At 53.9% G+C, this 24,513-nt stretch overlaps 1 protein-coding gene across 5 annotated transcripts in view; it reads left to right on the top strand.

The window, feature by feature from the left end:
• The window catches only part of RNF212 (ring finger protein 212), a 66,678-nt gene that overhangs the window by 19,368 nt on the left and 22,797 nt on the right, over nt 1–24,513 (top strand). For 4 of the 5 annotated variants that reach the window (XR_008625042.2, XM_034958151.3, XM_003811293.6 and 1 more), the window contains 6 exons: nt 1–75; nt 6,563–6,619; nt 11,642–11,700; nt 15,982–16,034; nt 16,134–16,182; nt 17,912–17,957. Coding sequence is in view for 4 of the 5 variants with exons in the window: in XM_034958151.3 (XP_034814042.2) it covers nt 1–75; nt 6,563–6,619; nt 11,642–11,700; nt 15,982–16,034; nt 16,134–16,182; nt 17,912–17,957 (339 nt within the window). In the remaining variant the exon portion in view is untranslated. The remainder of the gene's footprint in view (nt 76–6,562; nt 6,620–11,641; nt 11,701–15,981; nt 16,035–16,133; nt 16,183–17,911; nt 17,958–24,513) is intronic. The other variant, XM_008963696.5, reaches the window with a different exon arrangement.

Raw genomic sequence — 24,513 nt, 5'->3', positions numbered from 1 at the left:
ACCGACGCAGATATCCAGGCATTCTTCATGAGCATAGACAGTCTGTGTAAGAAGTACTCCAGGGAAACCTCCCAGGTGAGCTGTGAGGGGTGTGGCTTGGTTCCGTGATGAGCCAGGTGCACTATCCCAAGACCATGGAGCTGTGGGGGGTGCACTCGGTTCCATGATGAGCCAGGTGCGCTATCCCGAGACCATGGAGCTGTGGGGGGTGTGGTTGGTTCCGTGATGAGCCAGGTGCACTATCCCGAGACCATGGAGCTGTAGGGGGTGTGCTTGGTTCCATGATGAGCCAGGTGCGCTATGCTGAGACCATGGAGCTGTGGGGGGTGTGCTTGGTTCCGTGATGAGCCAGGTGCACTATCCCGAGACCATGGAGCTGTGGGGGGTGTGCTTGGTTCCCTGATGAGCCAGGTGCACTATCCCAAGACCTTGGAGCTCTGGGGGGTGTGCTTGGTTCCGTGATGAGCCAGGTGCACTATCCCGAGACCTTGGAGCTGTGAGGGGTGTGGTTGGTTCTGTGATGAGCCAGGTGCACTATGCTGAGACCATGGAGCTGTGGGGGGTGTGGTTGGTTCTGTGATGAGCCAGGTGCACTATCCCGAGACCATGGAGCTGTGGGGGGTGCACTTGGTTCCATGATGAGCCAGGTGCGCTATGCCGAGACCTTGGAGCTGTGGGGGGTGTGCTTGGTTCCATGATGAGCCAGGTGCACTATCCCGAGACCATGGAGCTGTGAGGGGTGTGGTTGGTTCTGTGATTAGCCAGGTGCACTATGCTGAGACCATGGAGCTGTGGGGGGTGTGGTTGGTTCCGTGATGAGCCAGGTGCACTATCCCGAGACCATGGAGCTGTGAGGGGTGTGGTTGGTTCTGTGATGAGCCAGGTGCGCTATCCCGAGACCATGGAGCTGTGGGGGGTGCACTCGGTTCCATGATGAGCCAGGTGTGCTATGCCGAGACCATGGAGCTGTGGGGGGTGTGCTTGGTTCTGTGATGAGCCAGGTGCACTATCCCGAGACCATGGAGCTGTGGGGGGTGTGCTTGGTTCTGTGATGAGCCAGGTGCACTATGCTGAGACCATGGAGCTGTGGGGGGTGGGCTTGGTTCCGTGATGAGCCAGGTGCACTATCCTGAGACCATGGAGCTGTGGGGGGTGTGCTTGGTTCCATGATGAGCCAGGTGCACTATCCCGAGACCATGGAGCTGTGGGGGGTGTGCTTGGTTCTGTGATGAGCCAGGTGCACTATGCTGAGACCATGGAGCTGTGGGGGGTGTGCTTGGTTCTGTGATGAGCCAGGTGCACTATGCTGAGACCATGGAGCTGTGGGGGGTGGGCTTGGTTCTGTGATGAGCCAGGTGCACTATCCCGAGACCATGGAGCTGTGGGGGGTGTGGTTGGTTCCGTGATGAGCCAGGTGCACTATCCCGAGACCATGGAGCGGTGAGGGGTGTGGTTGGTTCTGTGATGAGCCAGGTGCGCTATCCCGAGACCATGGAGCTGTGGGGGGTGCACTCGGTTCCATGATGAGCCAGGTGCGCTATGCCGAGACCATGGAGCTGTGGGGGGTGTGCTTGGTTCTGTGATGAGCCAGGTGCACTATCCCGAGACCATGGAGCTGTGGGGGGTGTGCTTGGTTCCGTGATGAGCCAGGTGCACTATCCCGAGACCATGGAGCTGTGGGGGGTGTGCTTGGTTCTGTGATGAGCCAGGTGCACTATCCCGAGACCATGGAGCTGTGGGGGGTGCACTCGATTCCATGATGAGCCAGGTGCGCTATGCTGAGACCATGGAGCTGTGGGGGGTGTGCTTGGTTCCATGATGAGCCAGGTGCGCTATGCTGAGACCAGGGAGCTGTGGGGGGTGTGATTGGTTCTGTGATGAGCCAGGTGCACTATCCCGAGATCATGGAGCTGTGGGGGGTGTGGTTGGTTCCATGATGAGCCAGGTGCGCTATCCCGAGACCATGGAGCTGTGGGGTGTGGTTGGTTCTGTGATGAGCCAGGTGCACTATCCCGAGACCATGGAGCTGTGGGGTGTGGTTGGTTCTGTGATGAGCCAGGTGCGCTATCCCGAGACCATGGAGCTGTAGGGTGTGGTTGGTTCTGTGATGAGCCAGGTGCACTATCCCGAGACCATGTGTTTTCTGTGTTCTGGAGGCAAGTTCCTTTGAAGATATTTGATCAGCAAATATTTTCTGCCAAAATATTTCTGTGGGTTGAATTTTTACTTTCTTAATGGTGAAACATTTACATACAAAAGGTTCTGATTTTGACAGTGTTCATTTGGTCTGTTTTATTGTTGTTTTTGCTTTTGGTGTCACATTGAGACAAAGTGGTCTCAGTCAGCTCTGGGATCCTTTGCGCAAGATGCCCCCTCCCCATATTCACACGTTAGAATCTCAGGTTTGGGAGCCCTCCCCACCAGATCAGGGCTCTCTGGGTTCAGGGCAGCAGGTTGCTTCTTGACACTGTCCTTCCCTGACAGTCACCCAGGGCCTTCTGCCTGCCAGGCCTCCGATCCCCGCTGAGCCCTGCATGGCAATGCTGGCTTCGTGGGCCCCCCTTCTGGCAGCTGAGCCCCTGCCGTGGCAGTGTTGGCCCCGTGGGCCCCCCTTCTGGCAGCTGAGCCCCTGCCGTGGCAGTGTTGGCCCCGTGGGCCCCCCTTCTGGCAGCTGAGCCCCTGCCGTGGCAGTGTTGGCCCCGTGGGCCCCCCTTCTGGCAGCTGAGCCCCTGCCGTGGCAGTGTTGGCCCCGTGGGCCCCCCTTCTGGCAGCTGAGCCCCTGCTGTGGAAGTGTTGGCCCCATGGGCCCCCATCCTGGCAGCTGAGCCCCTGCCGTGGCAGTGTTGGCTCCATGGTCCCCTCCCCTGGCAGCTTTTACCAGCTGCTGTGCCAGTCCTCTCAGTTGCGGCTTGTCCATTCTCTACCTGTTTCTTCCTGACCCTCCTCCCAGTCAGCACGCGCCTCCACTCCAAGCCTCCCCCACCCCCAGCTTATGACGCAGGTCATTGTCCTCTGTGCCCACCCCCACATGCTGAGTGGCACTTCTGGCCTCCTTGGATGTCACCGGACAGCTGCAGTCCACCAGTCTGGGGGAAAGCTGCCAGGAGAGGAAGGGGTCCTTCCCCTGGTCCCCGCCCTGCACTTCCTTTCCCTCTTCCGTGAAGAGTGCAGCTCCCACCGTTGGCCACCCCACCTGCCTTGTGGGGAAAGAGGCCTAGTGGGGGCAGCCAGGATCTGAGGCAGGAGACTGAGGATGGACCCCCGCATGGCACTCTCCTTCGTGGGCTTGTGCCTTCAGGCTGTGGTCAGCCAGGTCCCCAAGACTGTCCTCCTCTGGGAGGTTATCCCACTGCAGCAAGCTTCCTTGCTTCTGAAACAGCCTGAATCACCCACAGTATCTCAGGCTTTCCCGAGGCTGTTGCCGTCTCAAGTTATGCCCAGCCACATCCTCCAGGGAGGTGCCCAGAGGCTCGACCCATGGAAGCCAAGCAGCAGCCAGAGATCCCCAAGAACACTGGGTCAGCACAACATGGGCACCCAGACCAGGATGCCGGCGGTCCCAGAGCCAGCCAGAGGCCCATGGAAACACCATCCAGGACGCACCTCACCCCCTCACCCTGCTCCATCCCAGCAGGACCCTCACTCACGCCAAGTCCCCTTGGGGCCGGAAGTTGCTTGAGTTCATAAAACATGTCTGTTATCACAGACATCGGAGCCACAGGCTGCACGCTCCAGGGTGGTTTTGCCAAGTGCTGCAGAGGCCAGGTGCTGTCTCAGGAGAGAAGACCCAGCAGACCTGGCCAGCCCCTCCAGCCACCTGTCTGCTCTGCCTCTCGTGCCTCTCAGGCTTCCGGCATGGACCGTGGAGACGGCTGGCTCCAGCCTGGGCAGCACAGGCTCTGCCCAGTGACCTCGTGGCCCCACTGTTTGTCAGTTACACTGTGGAGGTGAGCGTCACAAACGCAGGGTGGAGTTTTCCCGCAGCTGTGTGACGTGAGGTGGTATTGTAACATTTATGCTCTAATATCAACGTAACATAAATATTGGAATATTTGTTACAATATGTTAACACATAATGGATTTATTGTTATTTTTAAATGAATTAATAAATACTTTTAGATTTGTCTCAGTCTTAATTTCTAATAGGGTAAATATCAACAGATAAAACCCACATAAGCAAAGCTCTCTGGGGCCCTCAGTCACTTTTAAGAGCGCAAAACTGGCCCAAGACCAAAACTGAGCACCAAGGCTCAGGCCTCAGGACCTGCCCTGGGACAGCGTCAACAAACCACCTCAGCCACTGCCTGCCCTGGTCCGCCTTCCTAGTCTAGTTGGTAACAATTAAACATCTTCCTCTTCCCAATAATCCTCTAAGATCCGTTCCATCCACCCAGCCTCTGCCCTACCACAGGCTGCGTCAGCACCGAGCATGCAGACCCTGGTCCTGGCGTAGTCGGGAGCTCATGTGGACGAATGCAGGCACAGGCCACTCCATGGAGGAGAACTGGTATTGAACCGAAGAGTGAGAAGTGTGCTCCGGACCAGGCAGCCGCCTCTCCTGGCCTCTTGGCAAGAGTCCGCGTGAGTGACCTGCATTCTCCCCCGACTGCCTTGACTCTCAGGCCTTCGCGGCCTCCCAGTTCGCAGGATGCGGGCAAAGCACGCGTGAGCACCGGGCAGCTCTTCCTTGGGGCCCTGGGCTGACCTGGCCCAGCGCAGCCTCTGTGACCATCGCAGCCCTGGAGTTTTGCAATGATTTCATTGACCTGTTTCTCTGGCTCAGTTCAAGAGGCATATTCTCTGCAAGATAAACACTCGCTGTCCCTTTTAAACTTTGTTTTATTATTAAAATCTACCCTCTTCTGAGGCCACACCCAGTGTCTCAAGTCTCTAGGCCCCAACATTGGTCAGAGTCCAGGCCAGACAAACCACGGAGGCGGCATGAGGCTGCAGGCCTGTGTGGCTCCCCCTAATGAAGTCCTGGAGGCTGGTGTAGACCCTGCAACACCCAGACAAGTGGGTCTTGGCTGCCCCCCCAAGCTCATGTGAGGCTCCCCAGCTCCACCCTCAGTAGAACTCATCCCATCTGCTGCTCAGGTCCCCTTGGAGACTTTCCCTGCAGCCCAGTCCTTGCTGCGGCCACACCTGCCCTGCCAAATCAGGATCAGCCACAGACTGACCTCGTCTCCCCAAGGCCTTTCTCTAAGAACAGCCAGACCAGGCACCCCCACAGCCGGGATGAGGCGCGTCTGCTGGTAGGTTCCTCCACGAACATGTGAAGCTGAGGAGCAGAGGCGCTTGCCTGCAGGGTGGAATGTTCCTGCTGAGGGTGCTTTGGAGAAGCTTCCCACACAGGCACAATTGAGTGTGGCTTTGAGGGGCATGTGCAGGTGTCCCCGACAGGCAGCAGGACTTGCGAAGCGTCGGCAAAGGTGGGAAAGGTGCCCTGGCCATGGCCTGCAATGTGCACAAGAGCTGGGGTCAGGGCAGCCTGTGGAGTCCTTCTGTCCACTCCTCTTCATAGCCCACGGGGTAGCACCCAGGACTGTCTTCCCTCCTTGGTGGAGACGTAGTCCCCTTGTCGAGTAGGGGAGAACCCTAGAGCTCCAAGTCATTCTGAGGACGCAGCAGCCAGGAAACCACGAGGCTGTCATCCCCATCCTCTGGAGACGGCCTCTCATGGAGGAGGTTGGGAACAAAGGCCTGGCATGTGCTGGGCCTGTCTTTCCACAGGAGGGAAGAAGCCTGCCCTGTGTTTGCACCTGGCCAGTGAGCCATGGGCAGACAAGGCCGCTCCCTCCTGCTTGTGTTATCATTGCAGATGGCAAGGTGGAGTGAAGTGGGGGATGGAGCTAGAGGACGCCAACTTTCAGTACCAGTGGAGCCACAGTTAGCCCTGCTGTCTGTCGGCCCTTCCAGCCTGGTCTTTCCAGAGGGTAGACACCATTGTCTGAACACTCAACTCATACGAAATAGCTCTTTTCTTCCTCTGAGGAAATCACAGGACTCTCTTTCCTCCTTATGTTGGTACTCTCAGAAACCCAGTTCAAGCTGTCTAGACAGCATGCGTGGAACCCGGGGCTCCTGTAAATGGGAGGGTGCTGGTGTCAGGCATGGCTGGCCCTGGGAGTGCAGACAGGCCCACCAGGCCTCTGCCAGCTCTGTGGGTCTCGCTTAGCCTCATTCTGTGTGCCGGCTCTCTTTCCACTTGCCCCAGCCATTGGTCCACACCTGTTTGGTCAGGAGGCCATTCCTCAAACCAGTAGCCATTATCAGAGGGACAGCACCTTGTGATTGGCCCAGCGGTAGAGCACCACTCGCAACTTGAATGGAGCAGGTTGCTGGGGAGACTTTCCTATCATGCCCATTAAGCCTCCCCTGTGTTTGCCCTTGGCCTTGCCTGTGCAAGCACTGGCCATGGGCATCTGTGGGGGCAGGACACACGTAAGACAAGCACTGTGAGCTGTCCTGAGAGTCCCTCCAGCCTCCTCCTCCCCCAACAAAACTCCAGCCACAGAGACCGTGGATCTGTGTCAGCAGCTGAAACCTATGATCTTTTCAGATTTTAGAATTTCAAGAAAAACACAGGAAGAGATTGTTAGCCTTCTATAGAGAAAAGGTAAGTGGAATTGATTCATTGCCACTTGAATTTTTTTGACCTTTAGATTTAAATGTCAGACTTGTTAATTAACACCTTGCTCTCAAAGGGGACGGCTGCTAGATGCAATATCTGTTTCTCTGTGTGTTTCCAGCTATGGGGACGTTGTCACTGTCCCCTTCTGAGCAGCCTATTTGCCCAACCCTTGTCTGTAGTTACCGAGTAGCCCCTTGGGTGCAGCACCGCATGGGCCTCCCTGCCCGGCCACACTTATCCCCTCAGCCACCGGGGGCAACACTGGGGCCTTGGGAGTTTGGAAGGCAGCTTGAAGGCTTCTCTGCTCAACCATCCCATTTTAAAAAACAAGTCCTTTTTAAAATACTTTGAAGGTTATGTAGTAGGTAAAGTCAGGAACCCAGCTTTAAAGACAAGGGACCCTGGGGCCGCTTCCCCGAGTCTGGAAGCCAGCTTGTGACCCTGCTGCCTCCTGTCTGTGCATGAACATTGTGTGTACACCCAGACCTGGAGTGGACAGACCACCCTTGGCCCTGCTTGCCAGCCAGTCACTCCCCTTCCATCCTGTCACCCCCACCCTGTCTTGTCACCTTGCCCTGTCCTGTCACCCCCATCTCTCCCCTCACCCCATCCTGTCACCTTATCTTGGTACCCCATCCCTGTCCTGTCACCCCAACCCCATCCTGCCACCTTTACCCCATCCTGTCACCACTCAGGCCATCTTGCTACCACCACCCTGTCCTGTCACCCCATCCCATCCCATCACCCCTCATCCCATCCTGTCACCCCTTATCCCGTCCTGTCACCCCTCACCCCTACACTGTCCTGTCACCCTGTATCAGTCTGTCTTCATACTGCTATGAAGAATAACCTGAGATTCGGTAATTTATAAAGGAAAGAGGTTGAATGGACTCACAGTTCCGCATCACTGGGAAGGCCTCAGGAAACTTACAGTCACGGCAGAAGGCAAAGGGGAAGCAAGGCACGTCTTACATTAACAGCAGGAGAGAGGGCAGGGGGAACTGCCAAACACTCTTAAACCATCAGATTTCATGAGAACTTACTATCACGAGAACAGCACGGGGGAAACTGCCCCCATGATCCAATCACTTCCCACCAGATCCCTCCCTTGACACATGGGGACTGCAATTCAAAATGAGATTTGGGTGGGGACACAGAGCCAAACCACATCATTCCACCCCTGGCCCCTCCCAAATCTCATATCCTTCTAACATTTCAAAACACAATCATACCTTCCCAGCAGTCCCCCAAAGTTTTAACTCATTCCCGCATAAACTCAGAAGTCCAAGCCCAAAATCTCATCAGAGACAAGGCAAGTTCCTTCCACCTATGAGCCTGTAGAATCAAAAACAAGTTAATGACTTCCAAGATACTATGGGAGTACAGGCATTGGGTAAATGTTCCCATTCCAAATGGGAGAAATTGACCAAAACAAAGGGGCTGCAGGCCCCATGCAAGTCCGAAACCCAGCAGGGCAGCCATTAAATCTTAAATTTATCCTTTTACCCAATGTCTCACATCCAGGACATGCTGATGTAAGAGTAGGGGGGCTCCCAAGGCCTTGGGCAACTCCACCCCTGTGGCTCTGTAGGGTACAGCCCCAGTGGCTGCTTTCTGGGCTGGGGTTGAGTGCCTGCAGCTTTTCTAGGTGCACAGTGCAAGCTGTTGATGGGTCTACCATTCTGGCATCTGGAGGACAGTGGCCCTCTTCTCATGGCTTCTCTAGGCAGCACCCCAGTTGGGACGCTGTGTGGGAACAACCACCACACATTTCCCTTCTGCACTGCCCTAGCAGAGGTTCTCCATGAGGGCTCTGCCTCTGCAGCAGACTTCTGCCTGGACATCCAGGCATTTCCATACATCCTCTGAAATCTAGGTGGAGGTTCCCAAATCTCAGCTCTTGTCTTCTGCACACATGCAGGCCCAATACCATGTGGAAGCTGCCAATGCTTGGGGTTTGCACCCTCTGAAGCAGCAGCCCAAATTGTACCTTGGACCCTTTTAGTCATGGCTGGAGCCAGAGCGGCCGGGATGCAGGGCGCCATGTCCTGAGGCTGCACGAGAGTTGAGCAGGGGGCCTTGGCCCGGCCCATAAAACTACTTTTTTTCTCTGGGCCTATGATGGGAGGGGCTGCTGTGAAGATCTCTCACATGCCCTGGAGACATTTTCTCCACCGTCCTGGCTCTTGGTTACTTATGCACATTTCTGCAGCCGGCTTGAATTTCCCCTCAGAAAATGGGTTTTTCTTTTCTACTGCATGGTCGCGCTGCAATTTTGTTCAGACTTTTATGTTCTGCTTCCCTTTTAAACATAAGTTCCAATTTTAGATCATCTCTTTGTGAACACGTATATGACTGTATGCTTCAGAAAAAGCCAGGTCACATCTTGAACGCTTTGCTGCTTAGAAATTTCTTCTGCCAGATGCCCTAAATCATCTCTTTCAAGTTCAAAGTTCCACAGACATTGAGGGCAGGAGCAAAATGCCTCCAGTCTCTTTGCTAAAGCACAGCAAGAGTGACCTTTGCTCCAGTCCCAATAAATTCCTTATCTCCATCTGAGACCTCCTCAGCCTGAACTTCATTCACCATCCATATCACTATCAGCATTTTGGTCAAAACCATTCAACAACTCTCTAGGAAGTTCCAAACTTTCTCACACCTTTCTGTCTTTCTGAGCCCTCCAAATTGTTCCAACTTCTGCCCATTACCCAGTTCCAAAGTTGCTTCCACATTTTTAGTTATATTTATAGCAGTGCCCCACTCTACTGGTACCAATTTTCTTTATTAATCCATTGTCAAACTCCTATAAAGAACTACCTGAGACTGGGTGATTTATAAAGGAAAGGGGTTTAATTGACTCACAGTTCTGCTTGGCTGGGAAGGCCTCAGGAAACTTACAATCATGGCAGAAGGCAAAGGGGAAGCAAGGCACATCTTACATAGTGGCAGGAGAGGGGGTGGAGGGGAATTGCCAAACACTTTTAAGCCATGAGATCTCGTGAGAACTCACTGTCATGAGAACAGCATGGGGGAAAGCACCCCCATGATCCAATCACCTCCCCCAGATTCTTCCCCTTGACACATGGGATTACAATTTGAGATGAGACTTGGGTGGGGACACAGCCAAACCATATCATACCCCCACCACATTCTGTCACCTCTCAACCCCATTCTGTCACCCCTTTACCCCATCCTATTACCCACTCCCTGCTCCTGTCACACCCACCCTGTCCTGTCAGCCTCTCCGCTGTCCTGTCACCCCCCCACCTCATCCTGTCACCCCCCCACACCTTGGTTCTCTCACCCTCACCCCATCCTGTCACCCCCACCCACCTTGTCACCCCACCCCATCCTATCACCGTCACCCCATCCTGGTACCCCCACCTATCCTGTCACCCCCACCCCATCCTCTCACCCCCACCCCATCTTCTCACCCCCACTTCTGTCCTGCCACCCCCAATGCCATCATCTCTCCCCCACCCTATTCTCTCTCCCCCACCCTTCCTCTCACCCCCACCCCATCCTCTCTCCCCCACCCCGTCCTCTCTCCCCCACCCCATCCTGTCACCCCCACTTCTGTCCTGCCACCCCCAATGCCATCGTCTCTCCCCTACCCTGTCCTCTCTCCCCCACCCATCCTCTCACCCCCACCCCATCCTCTCTCCCCAACCCCGTCCTCTCTCCCCCACCCCATCCTCTCTCCCCCACCCCATCCTCTCACCTCCACCCCGTCCTCTCACCCCCACTCCTGTCCTGCCACCTCTATGCCATCCTCTCACCGCCATCCCATCCTCTCCCCCATGCCATCCTCTTTCCCCCACCCCATCCTCTCTCCCCCACCCCATCCTCTCATCCCCTCCCCATCCTCACACCTCCACCCTGTCCTCTCACCCCTACTCCTGTCCTGCCACCTCCATGCCATCCTCTCACCCCCATCCCATCCTCTCCCCCATGCCATCCTCTCTCCCCCACCCCATCTTCTCACCCCCACCCTGTCCTTCCACCCCTATGCCATCCTCTCTCCCCGACCCCATCCTCTTTTCCCCACCCCATCCTCTCGCCCCCACCCCATGCTCTCACCCCACCCCATCCCCTCATCCCCACCTCTGTCCTTCCACCCCCATGCCATCCTCTCCCCCCCACCCCATTCTCTCTCCTCCACCCCATCCTCTCACCCCACCCCTGTCCTTCCACCCCTATGCCATCCTCTCACCCCTACCCCATCCTCTCTCCCCAACCCCATCCTGTCACCCCACTCCATCCTCTCACCCCCACGCCTGTCCTTCCACCCCCACCCCATCCTCTGTCACCCCACCCCCTCTTCTCTCACCCCACCCCTTCCTCTCACACCCACCCCTGTCCTGCCACCCTCATGCCATCCTCTTTCCCCTACCCCTCCTAGGCCACCACAGCCCCATCATACTCCTTGGCAGCCACCCAAAACCCTGCCTGGAGGCTTCTTGCAGGAGAGAGCCTGGGCTCAGATTTTGTTATATTTTGTGTACGTTGTCTCCTAATCCTCCCAGCAAACCTGGAGGATGGGCATAAGCCATGATTACAGACTGGACAGTGGGATCCTAGACTCTAGTCACTCCCTTGGGGTCTGGCAGCTCCCACACACAGGGCAGGGCTCCAGCCTGACAGCAGAGGCTGTGCCGTGGGATGACCTGGCAGTGGCCATATATGGAAGGTGCTTGTGTGTGACTTTGAGGCCAGGTGCTCCCCTGGAAGGGCTGACACTGAATTTGCATCCTGCCGGCTTGTGTGGGGTGCAGCACTGAGATTTGTCCCCTGGGGCTTGGGTTTGACTTCGCTCTGCATGGCCTCCAAGGCCGATTCCCTAAGTGTCTGATGGGTGGAACTCCAGGCAGATTTACTCATGAGCAGCGCGAGGGCAACTCCATGCAGAGTAACCCACATTCTGATTCAGGGTTTAAGAAATTTAGAGGGTCACATGTCACTCAGCATAGCCTGTCTGATAACAAGAGGTTGTGTAATTATGTTTAGATTTCTAGGTTGGAAGAATCCCTTAGGAAGTCAGTGCTGCAGATAGAACAACTACAAAGGTAAGGCCCCCCACCCCCCATGAGTGCACAGTCGAGGCACCCACTGCCACGTGCATTGGTCGTCTGGCTCTCCAAGATCGAGAATGAAAGATGACCGCAGAGGCAGAGGGAAGAGCTCGTTCATTTACCAGAAACTTTCGTCAGAGCAAAAATGCTGCGGGAAAACCGAAGGGAAGAAGGGAGACAAAAAAGAAAAAGTGAAAAAGAGATGAATGGTTTCCCCTTGGGGCAGGTGCCCCAGTGATTGCTGAGGCAGTGGGAGGGGCCTGGGAGAGCAGCAGGTGCCCCTGGCCTCTCAGAGTGACCCAGCACAGGTGGGGTGGCCCTGCAGCCAGTGACTGCGGGACTCCACCTGCAGCCTGGCTGCCTGCTTTCTGCCAGGAGTCGTAGCCGTTTGCGAAAGGTACATATATGTGGCACGTTCTGTGTATAAAGGCACTGCTGTGAATGGGTGTTGCATCTTAGGAAGAAACATCCAGAGTTGCTAGGATTAACCAAAATGGGGACTTAAAGCATTACCTTTCAATATCTGGAAAATCTGGCCATTTGAAACCCTCCTTTCTTGTACATTTTAGCTCATCCGTGCTTTTGCCGTATTGCCTCTGTTCTGAATACAGTTTTACTGCATTCAGAGTTTCTGGAATTTGGAATCAATAACAGGCCAGAGTTCAGTTACCACAGTCATACACAGATGCGGCACATCTTACACTCGGCGATGCCTTAGATTTTACGAGACGTGTTGAATAGTCACAAGCCCCCGTTTGCTGGCTGCATACTAACATGGAGGTCGAGGAGTCAGGAACCCTGTCTGCCTCCCATTGGCTGTGTGTGTAGGGGTGGGTGAGCCTCCAGCGTGTGTGCAGGTGCCCACCTCCCTGCTGTGTCAGGCAGCTGTGCGTGGCATGGCCTCACTGGGGCCGTGGGGCCTGTGGGAAGCTGGTGACGCCAGTCACACTGGCTGGTGGCCCTGCTCCTGACACGAGGTTCTGATTGCCTCTGGTGAAAAGGGATTCTTTCCCCTGTCGTTATTTTGGGTTCTAAGAGTTGCCATGGGCTTGTGTTGTGAAGGGTGTGTTCCAGGCGTCAGCAAGCAAACTCCAGGCCAAATCCAGCCTGCAGTGTATTCTCTTCTCCTTCCTTTCCTTCGCTTTTTTTTTTTTTTTTTTCGAGACAGGGTCTTCCTCTGTCACCCAGGCTGGAGTGCAGTGGCGTGATCTCAGCTCACGCCTCAACCTCCCAAGGCTCAGGTGATTCTGCTGCCTCTGCCTCCCAAGTAGCTGGGACCACAGGCACGCACCACCACACACAGCTAATTTTTTTATTTTGTGTGGAGATGGGGTCTCACTATGTTACCCAGGCTAGTCTTGGACTCCTGAGCTCAAGTGATCCTCCCGCCTCAGCGTCCCAAAGTGCTGCAATGACCAATGTGAGCCACTGCACCCGGCCACAATGTATTTTCATGTAGCCGCCAAGCTGACCATGGCTTTTACATTTTTAGAAGATTGTAAACACATTGCAACGGAGACCTTATGTGGACAGCAAAGCCTCCTACATTTACTAGCTAGCCCTTTGCAGAAACATTTGCAGATTCCTCCTTTAAAGCATCACAAGAGGAAAGGCAGATACTTGAAATGCATCAAAGGGGCCAGGCGCAGTGGCTCACGCCTGTAATCCCAGCACTTTGGGAGGCCAAGGTAGGCAGATCACCTGAGGTCAGGAGTTCGAGACCAACCTGACCAGCATGGAGAAACCGCATCTCTACTAAAAACAATACACAAGTAGCCAGGTATGGTGGTGCACACCTGTAATCCCAGCTATTCAGGAGGCTGAGGCAGGAGAATCTCTTGAACTCAGGAGGCAGAGGTTGCGGTGAGCCAAGATCATGCCATTGCACTCCAGCCTGGGTAACAAGAGCAAAACTCCGTCTCTCAAAAAAAAAAAAAAATGCACAAAATGTGGAATTACTGTCATTTTTTTCCTTGTTGGTGTATAATTTTCTTTCATTCTGTGGATTCGTGTTTTGCATCAGTTCTGTAAAATTCCTGCCCATTATCTTTTCAAGTAGTACTCTCTGCATCCCCAGCCACAACCTGCAGCTCCCCACCCTCGACGTCAGCCTCTGCTGTGATCTCCGTTGTTTTAGGCCACCTGGTCACATGCTGGGTTGCTTCTTCCAGCTCCCTGATTTTCAAGTTAAGCCAGTGAACCCCAGTGAGTTTGTCTGTTTGTTTGTTTGTTTGTTTGTTTGTTTTTGAGACAGAGTCTCACTCTGTCACCCAGGCTGGAGTACAGTGGCACGATCTCAGCTCACCGCAACCTCCGCCTGCCGGGTTCAAGCGATTGTCTTGCCTCAGCCTCCTGAGTAGCTGGGATTACAGCACCACCACGCCTGGCTAATTTTTGTATTTTTAGTAGAGGCGGGGCTTCACCATGTTGACCAGGCTGGTCTCGAACTCCTGACCTCAGGTGATCCGCCCACCTCAGCCTCCCAAAGTGCTGGGATTACAGGTGTGAGCCACCACACCCAGCCCCCATTGAGTTTTTGTTCTGTCCATTACAGTTAACATTTTGAGAACATTCCTGCTCATTTCACCATTTGGAAAATAGTCCTTGCTCATTGTTGCATCTTCGTCTTTTATGTAGTCATTTCACAGGCAGCCTTTTTATTTTCCTTACCTGATATCCTCAGGAATCCAAATCTGCCTTCTTTTCTTCCACTCTCGCTGGAGGGAGGTATATTTCTGCTGATCTCTGGTGAGGTTGCACAGGCCAATCCCACTCTCTACATACCTGGTATCGCCTGCATTTTCCTCCAGAGAGGATTCCCATGTGCTCTGCCAGCCCAGCTGACCTGCCCCAGACCGCTGCGCCCCCGACCCCGTCTTGCCCAGCCTCACTGTGGTGGCGTTCGTGCCACCCACTTTTGTTGTCGTTGTTGTTTTTGTCATCATCCTCTTGCTCCCACGAAACAAAGTGCATTTTAGAGTGGCCTGGAATCAGGAGCAAGTGCCCTTCAGAGGAGCCAGGCCACGGCCCTGCCAGACGCAGAAGGCTCAGGTACTTCCGCCCACCACAGTCAGCCACGCAGCAGCCAGTGTTTACTGAGCACCAGGTGCATTCTCAGCACTGTTCTGGGGGCTGGCAATTCGGAGTAAGCCAAACACGCCCAGTGCCCGTCCTCTGGGAGCTTCTGTGTGGGGAAGAGGAGGCAGAAAGTGAGCTTGTATGTTGGGCCGGGACAGAGGCTGTCAGGGTAAGTGACTCTGGGTGAGGAGGTTGAGGGGCAGTGCGAGGGCAGGCTCTAGGAGGTGACTCAGAGCGGAGGCCCCAGTGGTTGAGCTGTTGTGCAACTGCCTATTCCTAGCTAGCTTGGTCCCAAACTGAAACTGCTGAGGGCAGACTGTTCGTATCTCAAAACCCAGCCAGCACAGACGGGCACTCGGTGCCAGGAGACAGCCCCACCCCTCATCTGCAGTCATGCACCTCAGTGTGTCCACAGAAACAGACACGCTCCCCCAGTCTTACGTGTGCATCTCAGGATGTCCACCAGGCCCTGTGAGGCAGAGAGGACCCAGGTGCAGCAGCCTTCTGTGGCCGGGAGTCACAGGGCACAGCAGGCGGTCTCTGCTACTGGCCGTCGTGGAGATCAGTCCAGGGTTGCTAGACCGGAAAACGTGACCAAGTAACTTGTCCATATTTCTCTTGCTGGCCTGTTTTTCTTTCTTTTCTCTTTTCTCTTTTCTTTCCCTTCCCTTTCACCTTCCTTTTCCTTTTTTGAGATGAGTTCTTGCTCTGTCACCCCAAGCAGGAGTGCAGTAGTACAGTAGTACAATCACGGCTCACTGTAGCCTCCAACTCCTGGGCTCAAGCAGTCCTCCCACCCCTGCCTCCCAAAGTGTTGGGATGATGGACATGAGGCACCATGGCTGGCCTCTTAGTGGCCTTTCAAAGCTGGTGCGTTAGTGGCTCCTGTTGTCAGGTCTTAATTTCACACCTTTAACACCCGCGGTGGCCATGTGCTGAGTGACGGTTGCAGTTGTAAGAGCCAGTGATGTAAATGGCAGTGGGATGTTGAGTTCACTTGGCTTCAGCGCTGGGGAGGAGCAGGGCCGTGCGACTCACAGGACGCTATGGGAACTGCTGAATTCATGTGAAATGCCCTTTGCAAACCCAGTAAGAACATTTCACTGATTCAGAGCCTTCTTACACTTTCAGTTGGAATGACCTGGGGGGAAGTCAGTTTTTATGGTTTAATTCAATACCTTTTCTCCATCTATTTAGTATGAGATCATCACAACAAACAGCTTTCAGCACAATAAAAAGTTCAGTTTCAAGTAAGTAAAATCATGCCAGAAAGAGAACAAAATAGAGATGTATGTTGCTGAATCACGCTGTATGCACTGACGCTGGCATTTTCGTCATCACTCTTCCAGCAAAACCACACGGATGCCTGCTGCCACCTCACTCATCAGCCCCCGACAGGTGTGTGGGTCGCTCGCAGAAATCACAGGACCCGTAGGTCTTTCCGCTTCTGCACCTCCCTTCCCATCCCAACCCCATCCCCTCTCCAAGCCCCCAGATTTTGCTAATCCATACAGTTGACTGGACATCAACTCATTTTGGTACTTATTTCATCTCCCTGTGAGGCTCAGGTCCCAAACTAAGTGTGTGACCCAGGCGGCCAATCAGAGCACTCCATCCTGCAGCCACAGTGATTGGTTTGGGAATGATCATGTGACCCAGTGTTCTGCGTGCCCCCCGCTCAACTGGGGTTCCAGTGCCCGGCAGCTGACAGCCCTGCCCTAACAGGAAATTAAAGGGCTGACCTGGTGTGCCTTATATGGAATCCTTCTTTCACCTGGGGGATGGCCTGAACCCATTACCCAACCCATGGCTGGGGGTCCCTCACACAGGAAACGTTCATACTGGCACATGTCCTGTGGCTTGTGTCTGCCCCATCTCCAGGCTATGCCTGCCTGGCCATCACTCTGGCACAGGGAGCCCAACCTCATGTTCCCTCCAGCATCCCAGAGAAAACCCGGCCTGGGGTAGCTCCTAGCTCTTCAGATGGAAGGCACAAATTCAGTCCACCCCTGTGATAAGAAACACATTCAGATTTATTACTTACAGGTCCTGGACAGGGAGGGCGCGTGTGGGGAGAACAGTGCTCTGTCCACAGGTAGCAAGAGGCAGGAAAGAAGGCTCAGGCAGAGAGGGGGCCTCATGGGCCAGCACCTTTACTGGGGCTCAGGGCGTCATCCAGGCAGGTTTCCCGTGGGGAGTTTTAATTGGTGGGTTTAGAGCAGGCAGGCACAAGCTCCACAGGGTCCCGCTGTGACTGAGGGCATCACTGTGGTACATCTGTACGGTCAATGAAGGGTGAGGGGTCAGCGGGGCCAGCCAAGTGGGTTTTGTCCACCCTCCCACAGGGAGGTGGCCACTGGGAGGCAAGTGTCCAGATGGACCACACTGAGACACTGGGAGCGGGTGGAGAACTGGAAACTGTTGAAGGTGACTGAGCCCTGCCTCTGGTATGAGAAAGTTAAACCTGTCTTCAAAATGAGTGCTGAGGCCACCTAAAATTAGAATTCACTCCAGACAGGCTGGACTAATGGGAGTCACCCCTGGGACTCTTGCTGGAGCTGTTGGAAAAGCGTGAGCCTCTTTCCGCAGAGATCACGAGCCATAAGGATGGCAGGGCTAGGAGGGGGCCAACGCAAAATGAATCTGATGATGTTTTCCTGTCTGCCTTTGGCAAATGAAGGAACTAGTGCATACTGAGCATGCACGGTGTGGTATGTGTGGCCAGGCAGTGAGTGATAACAGAAGTCAGTTCGGGATCCCACTCTCAGAACATCCTAGTCCAGCAGACTCCAGGCAGGTGTTGGCAGAGAGAAGAGAAGGGGTTGTCTGGAGGGAGAAGCTGAGTGTGCAGAGGTGCAAGAGAGGAATGCCAGGGAGAGCCCAACCAGGGCGGGCCGGCCAGCGGCCTCTGTCCTGGAGAGGCTACATCCCAGTACAGACGGCGGGTGGCCCTAAAGAGGGAGGAAAATGGCAGTGATCAGATGCCTAAGTGGCTAAACTGGCCGCAGCATGAAGCTAGAGGAAGACTTAGACATTTATGCATGGTCTCGTCATGTGTGTATTTCAACTGACGTTGTTAGAGGTAAGTCCTGGGCTCACTCAAAGCCTTTCACTATGTGTTTAACAGACTGGAGTCGATGGAAGTTGATCTCTCTCCTTCTCCGATTAGAAAAGTAAGTGCATGTCTCCTGCCGAGTTCCTCTGTATACCAGACGTGTGGCATTTCCCATTTTCCTCAGTAGTGAAAAACGTAACCTCTCGTGCAACAGTAGACAGACTTTGCACAGCGCTCCTGCATCGTGTGCTGGTCCCGTGGGTGAGAGGGGTGGGCTGTGGCTATAAGCTGGGTCATGAGAACGCTCCTGTTCTGCCTGAATGGCCAGGACTGCAGTTGCATCTGGAGAAACAAAAGCAAATGCGGACAAGGTGTTGGCAGGGTCCCATGCAGGTCCTGTGTTGTTCCCATGCAGGTCCCATGTTGGTCTTGTGTTGACCCTGTGTTGGTCCTATGTTGGTCCTGTGTTGACCCTGTGTTGGTCCCATGTTGGTCCTGTGTTGACCCTGTGTTGGTCCCATGTTGGTCCTGTGTTGACTCTGTGTTGGTCCCATGTTGGTCCTGTGTTGACTCTGTGTTGGTCCCATGTTGGTCCTGTGTTGACCCTGTGTTGGTCCCATGTTGGTCCTGTGTTGACTCTATGTTGGTCCCATGTTGGTCTTGTGTTGACCCTGTGTTGGTCCCATGTTGGTCCTGTGTTGACCCTGTGTTGGTCCCATGTTGGTCCTGTGTTGACTCTCTGTTGGTCCTGTGTTGACCCTGTGTTGGTCCCATGTTGGTCCTGTGTTGACCCTGTGTTGGTCCCATGTTGGTCCTGTGTTGACCCTATGTTGGTCCCATGTTGGTCTTGTGTTGACCCTGTGTTGGTCCTATGTTGGTCCTGTGTTGGTCCTGTGTTGACCCTGTGTTGGTCCCGTGTTGGTCCTGTGTTGACTCTGTGTTGGTCCCATGTTGGTCCTGTGTTGACTCTGTGTTGGTCCCATGTTGGTCCTGTGTTGACTGTGTTGGTCCCATGTTGGTCCTGTGTTGACCCTGTGTTGGTCCTATGTTGGTCCTGTGTTGACCCTGTGTTGGTCCCATGTTGGTCCTGTGTTGACCCTGTGTTGGTCCCATGTTGGTCCTGTGTTGACTCTGTGTTGGTCCCATGTTGGTCCTGTGTTGACCCTGTGTTGGTCCTATGTTGGTCCTGTGTTGACCCTGTGTTGGTCCCATGTTGGTCCTGTGTTGACCCTGTGTTGGTCCCATGTTGGTCCTGTGTTGACCCTGTGTTGGTCCCATGTTGGTCCTGTGTTGACTCTATGTTGGTCCCATGTTGGTCCTGTGTTGACCCTGTGTTGGTCCTATGTTGGTCCTGTGTTGACCCTGTGTTGGTCCCATGTTGGTCCTGTGTTGACCCTATGTTGGCCCCATGTTGGTCTTGTGTTGACCCTGTGTTGGTCCCGTGTTGGTCCTGTGTTGACTCTGTGTTGGTCCCATGTTGGTCCTGTGTTGACCCTGTGTTGGTCCCATGTTGGTCCTGTGTTGACCCTGTGTTGGTCCCATGTTGGTCCTGTGTTGACCCTGTGTTGGTCCTATGTTGGTCCTGTGTTGACCCTGTGTTGGTCCCATGTTGGTCCTGTGTTGACTCTGTGTTGGTCCCATGTTGGTCCTGTGTTGACCCTGTGTTGGTCCTATGTTGGTCCTGTGTTGACCCTGTGTTGGTCCCATGTTGGTCTTGTGTTGACCCTGTGTTGGTCCTGTGTTGACCTTGTGTTGGTCCCATGTTGGTCCTGTGTTGACCCTGTATTGGTCCTGTGTTGACTCTATGTTGGTCCCATGTTGGTCTTGTGTTGGTCCTGTGTTGGTTCTGTGTTGATCCTGCGTTGATCCTCTGCTGGTCCCATGTTGGTCCTGTGTTGACCTTGTGTTGGTCCTGTGTTGACTCTATGTTGGTCCCATGTTGGTCCTGTGTTGACCCTGTGTTGGTCCTGTGTTGACTCTATGTTGGTCCTGTGTTGACTCTATGTTGGTCCCATGTTGGTCTTGTGTTGACCCTGTGTTGGTCCCATGTTGGTCTTGTGTTGACTCTATGTTGGTCCCATGTTGGTCCTGTGTTGACTCTATGTTGGTCCCATGTTGGTCCTGTGTTGACTCTATGTTGGTCCCATGTTGGTCCCATGTTGGTCCTGTGTTGACTCTATGTTGGTCCCATGTTGGTCTTGTGTTGACCCTGTGTTGGTCCCATGTTGGTCTTGTGTTGACTCTATGTTGGTCCCATGTTGGTCTTGTGTTGACCCTGTGTTGGTCCCATGTTGGTCCTGTGTTGACTCTATGTTGGTCCCATGTTGGTCCTGTGTTGACTCTATGTTGGTCCCATGTTGGTCTTGTGTTGACCCTGTGTTGGTCCCATGTTGGTCTTGTGTTGACTCTATGTTGGTCCCATGTTGGTCTTGTGTTGACCCTGTGTTGGTCCCATGTTGGTCTTGTGTTGACCCTGTGTTGGTCCCATGTTGGTCCTGTGTTGACTCTATGTTGGTCCCATGTTGGTCTTGTGTTGACCCTGTGTTGGTCCCATGTTGGTCTTGTGTTGACTATGTTGGTCCCATGTTGGTCTTGTGTTGACCCTGTGTTGGTCCCATGTTGGTCCTGTGTTGACTCTGTGTTGGTCCCATGTTGGTCCTGTGTTGACCCTGTGTTGGTCCCATGTTGGTCCTGTGTTGACCCTGTATTGGTCCTGTGTTGACTCTATGTTGGTCCCATGTTGGTCTTGTGTTGGTCCTGTGTTGGTTCTGTGTTGATCCTGCGTTGATCCTCTGCTGGTCCCATGTTGGTCCCGTGCTGGTCCCTGTCAGTCTCTGTTGGTGTCAAGGAGAAAGGGCAGCAAAGTTGGTGGCCCTGTGCTTTACCTGCCTTCACTTGCTGTCTCATGAAATGACAAACAGTGCTGAAGAAGACAGCAGTAAACTTTGTCAGCCCAGGAAAAGAAATGGGTCAGAAAAGCTAAGGACTCTGGGAAACAGGAAGCAACAACTTCAAGCTGGAGAGAAGCAAGACCAGAGGAAACCTGCCCGGAACTCAGGGAGCGTCCAGGCCCGGCTCTCCTGTCGTCTGTCCTGGTGGGCAGAACTCAGCGCCAGATGTACCACATCGGCCACACACCAGGCGGCTCGGAAACGGGAGAGAGGAGGCAGTTTGGGAAGGACTCAGGGCAGAGTGAGCTGCACCCCATAGGAGGGATCAGGACTTGAGAAGCCTGTGGGGCAGGAGGGGGCCGAGGAGCAAAGGCAGGAAAACTGAGTGTGTTCTAGCGGCAGTGAATGCCTGTGTTCCACAGTGCCAGTTATTGGCTTATTTGATTTATGTGTTGCTTCGGGTTGTGCGACACAGTGTGGCTCATTGGCAAGTACTGTTCCGAGCCCTTTATAGATATGAACTCAGTCGTGTAGCAGCCCTGTGGCATGGGTAATCACACCCGGAGCCGGATGATGGAGGGGCCCGGAGTCAGAATAAGAAGGCAGAACTGGATCCAGTAGGGAACGAAGAGCCGCCACAGCTTCCGTGAAAGAGAAACGCCAGTTCCTTGGCAGTTGGGTCAAGCACACGCATCCTCTCCCTGCCCAGCTCACCTCCGCCATCCTCATGGCCACGCCCACACCCACCGGCAACACGGGAGCCGTGCTTCCAGAGGGACACGCTTCCTTATGGGTGCACCTCCTCCCTAGGCAACTGGCCCACATCGAGGACCCCACCTGCCCCCTCAGGCCCTGCTGGAAGCTCTTATGGAGCCCTCCCCTGGGTCCCTGTAGGTCCCCACCACCTGCCTTGGCTCCCCCAAGGCCGGACACCTGCTTCCAGCTGTCCCTTGCTGCACTAGGGCCTTGTTTCACGGATGAACTCAGAGCCTCCAAGTCCCCACAGCTTAAGGAGGAAGAACTTTGTTCTGTCAGGTCAGCTTTCTACCTTTCCTTAGGATCTGAGTAATTGAGGAGGATAGAGAATACTCAAGACTGGCAGGCAGCAGGCATGTCGGGCTCACGCCTATAACCTCAGCACTTTGGGAGACCAAGGGAGGTGGATCACTTGAGCCCAGGAGTTTAAGACCAGCCTGGACAACATAGTGAGACCCTGTCTCTAAAAAAAAGGAAAAAGAAAGAAAAGACTGGCAGGCTAAATTGATTGACACTTCACTAGGTGCTACTGTTGGAAATTATTGCTGAGGAACCAGAATGTAATGAATCAAAGTTCCTAAGTGAGGGGCAAAGACCAGACATGGGCATTTTCTGTCTTTTGCTTTTTGTTTTTTGTTTGTTTGTTTGAGACAGAGTCTCACTCTATTGCCTATAGGCTGGAGTGCAGTGGCGAGATCTCGGCTCACTGCAACCTCCACCTCCCGGGTCCAAGGAATTCTCCTGCCTCAGCCTCCCGAGTAGCTGGGACTACAGGCACGCACCACCATGCCTGGCTAATTTTTGTATTTTTAGTAGAGACGTGGTTTCACCATATTGGTCAGGCTGGTCTCGAACTCCTGACCTCGTGATCTGCCCACCTCAGCGTCCCAAAGTGCTGGGATTACAGCCCGGCCAGCACACATTTTTGTAAAGGGCCAGATAGTAAAACATTTGGACTTTGCAGACCAGACAGTCCACAGCTACTCAACTCTGTCATGGAATTGCAAAAGCAACCATAGAAAGTATGGAAGCTAATAGGCATGACCATGACTGTGTTCTAATAAAACTTAATTAACAAAAACAGGCTGCAGGCCATAGTTTGCCAACCCCTGTGCCACACCAGAATGCAAATTTCAAGGAAAGTGTCTAAAACCAACTTTTCACCTCCCGAAACGCCTTGTTACCCTGGAGTGGATGTGTGTAGCAGTTCCTTTGGAAAGAGCTCCCGTCCTCCCTGCCCCACATGATGGCCTAGAGTGAGAGGTGCTCCTGGTAACCCTCAGCCTGAGCAGAGGTTCTGGGACACCACCTGTTGCCTGTGCAGACTGAGGTCTCTCTGGCCTGCAGAGAGCGGTGTGCAGGCCTCTCTCGAGGTGAACCTCCCACACTGTTCAGGGCTGCATGGGAAAGAGCAGTATCGGGGGTGCTCTTGGTGGGGTTCCTGCCCCAAAGGCTCGTCAGAGGGAGGGCCACAGTGCAAGGGTCTCTCATTGGGTGGACTCGGAGAAGCAAAGCCAGCGCCATCCCATGACAGCGCCTGGGGCACAGCTGGGCCCGTCCAGAGGGGATTGGTTCTTTTCCTTCCTCCTCCACCCTTGCTGCTCCAGGCCTGGGGACCTCAGGCTGCTGGCACTGGGGAGGAGGAGAAGCAGAGCCTAAGGCCCCCACCCTCCTGGACAAGGTGCCCGGGAAGGCGAGGGAGAGTCTGCCTTCACATGCAGATGGAAGTGTTGACTAAGGTGTCTGGCTTGGCGGGATAATTTCTAAGTTAAGGCTGTTAACCTTAAATGAGCACGGCATTTTCTATTATGTAAAATTGACCAGGATTAACATATCTTTTTGAAAAGGTAAAATAATGACAAATACAAAGTGAATACCATTCACACACTTCCTTCAACTTATGAGGTGGCCAGACACAGTACCTCACGCCTGTAATCCTAACACTTTGGGAGCTGAGTCAGGCAGATCCCTTGAGCCCAAGAGTTTGAGACCAGCCTGGGTGACATGGCAAGACCCCATCTCTACAAAAAATTAGCTGGGCATGGTGGTGCACACCTGTAGTCCCAGCTACTGAGAAGCTGAGGTGGGAGGATCACCACCAGGAGGTTGAGGCTGCAGTGAGGTGAGTGACTGCCCCACTGCACTCCAGCCTGGACGACAGTGAAACCTTGTCTCAAAAAAAAAAAGGTTATTAGTTAATGAGGGAAACCAGCTGATATAGTTTAGATATTTGTCCCTGCCCGAATCTCATGTGGAATTATAATCCCCAGTGCTCGAGGTGGGGCCTGGTAGCAGAAGTTTGGGTTATGGGGGCAGATCCCTGGTGGCTGGTGCTGTCTTTGCCATGGTGGGTGAGTTCTCACGAGATCTGGCTGGTTAAAAGTACATGGCACCACCCCCCAGTCTCTTGCCTGCTCGCCCTGCAACACGCCTGCTCCCCCTTGGCCTCCCACCCTGATTGTAGCCTCCTGAGGCCTCCCCAGAAGCAGCTGTTGCCATGCTTCCTGTACGGCCCTCAGAAGCATGAGCCAGTTAAACCTCTTTTCTTTATGAATTACACAGTCTCTGGTATTTATCGCAGTGCAAGAATGGCCTAATACACCAGTTAAATGTGAAAACTGGTTTAAAGGAGAATCCAAAGAGCAAACATGCGTGTAGGCAGCCAAATGCAGATGTGAACACACCGATGCGTACACAGCCCCTCACACGTGGCAGGAACCAGTGTCTTGCCCAGCCAAGTCTGCCATGGCCCATTTACAAGAAAGGTTTGCACCACTGTCTTCTGTAACTCACAGCTGTCAGACAGCACCAGGACGGGGAAAGACACCAGCACTTGAACGCTCTGCGGAGATTTTCTCTAAATGGAGCAGCAAATGGAACGTAGTTCGAAGGGACGGTGATGTCAAGGGGATTCTTAGGATGAACTTGATATTGAAGACATCCTAGCGGATGGGAAGGATCCAGAAATGATGGCATAGCAGCACTCCAGGCAGGTGAAAGGAAGTACCTGGAGCCTGTCCTGATGAG

Source organism: Pan paniscus, chromosome 3 (assembly GCF_029289425.2).
Source record: "Pan paniscus chromosome 3, NHGRI_mPanPan1-v2.0_pri, whole genome shotgun sequence".
Taxonomy (NCBI): domain Eukaryota; kingdom Metazoa; phylum Chordata; class Mammalia; order Primates; family Hominidae; genus Pan; species Pan paniscus.
The sequence above is the reverse complement of the archived record's forward strand: the minus strand, read 5'-3'. Positions and strand labels throughout refer to the sequence as shown.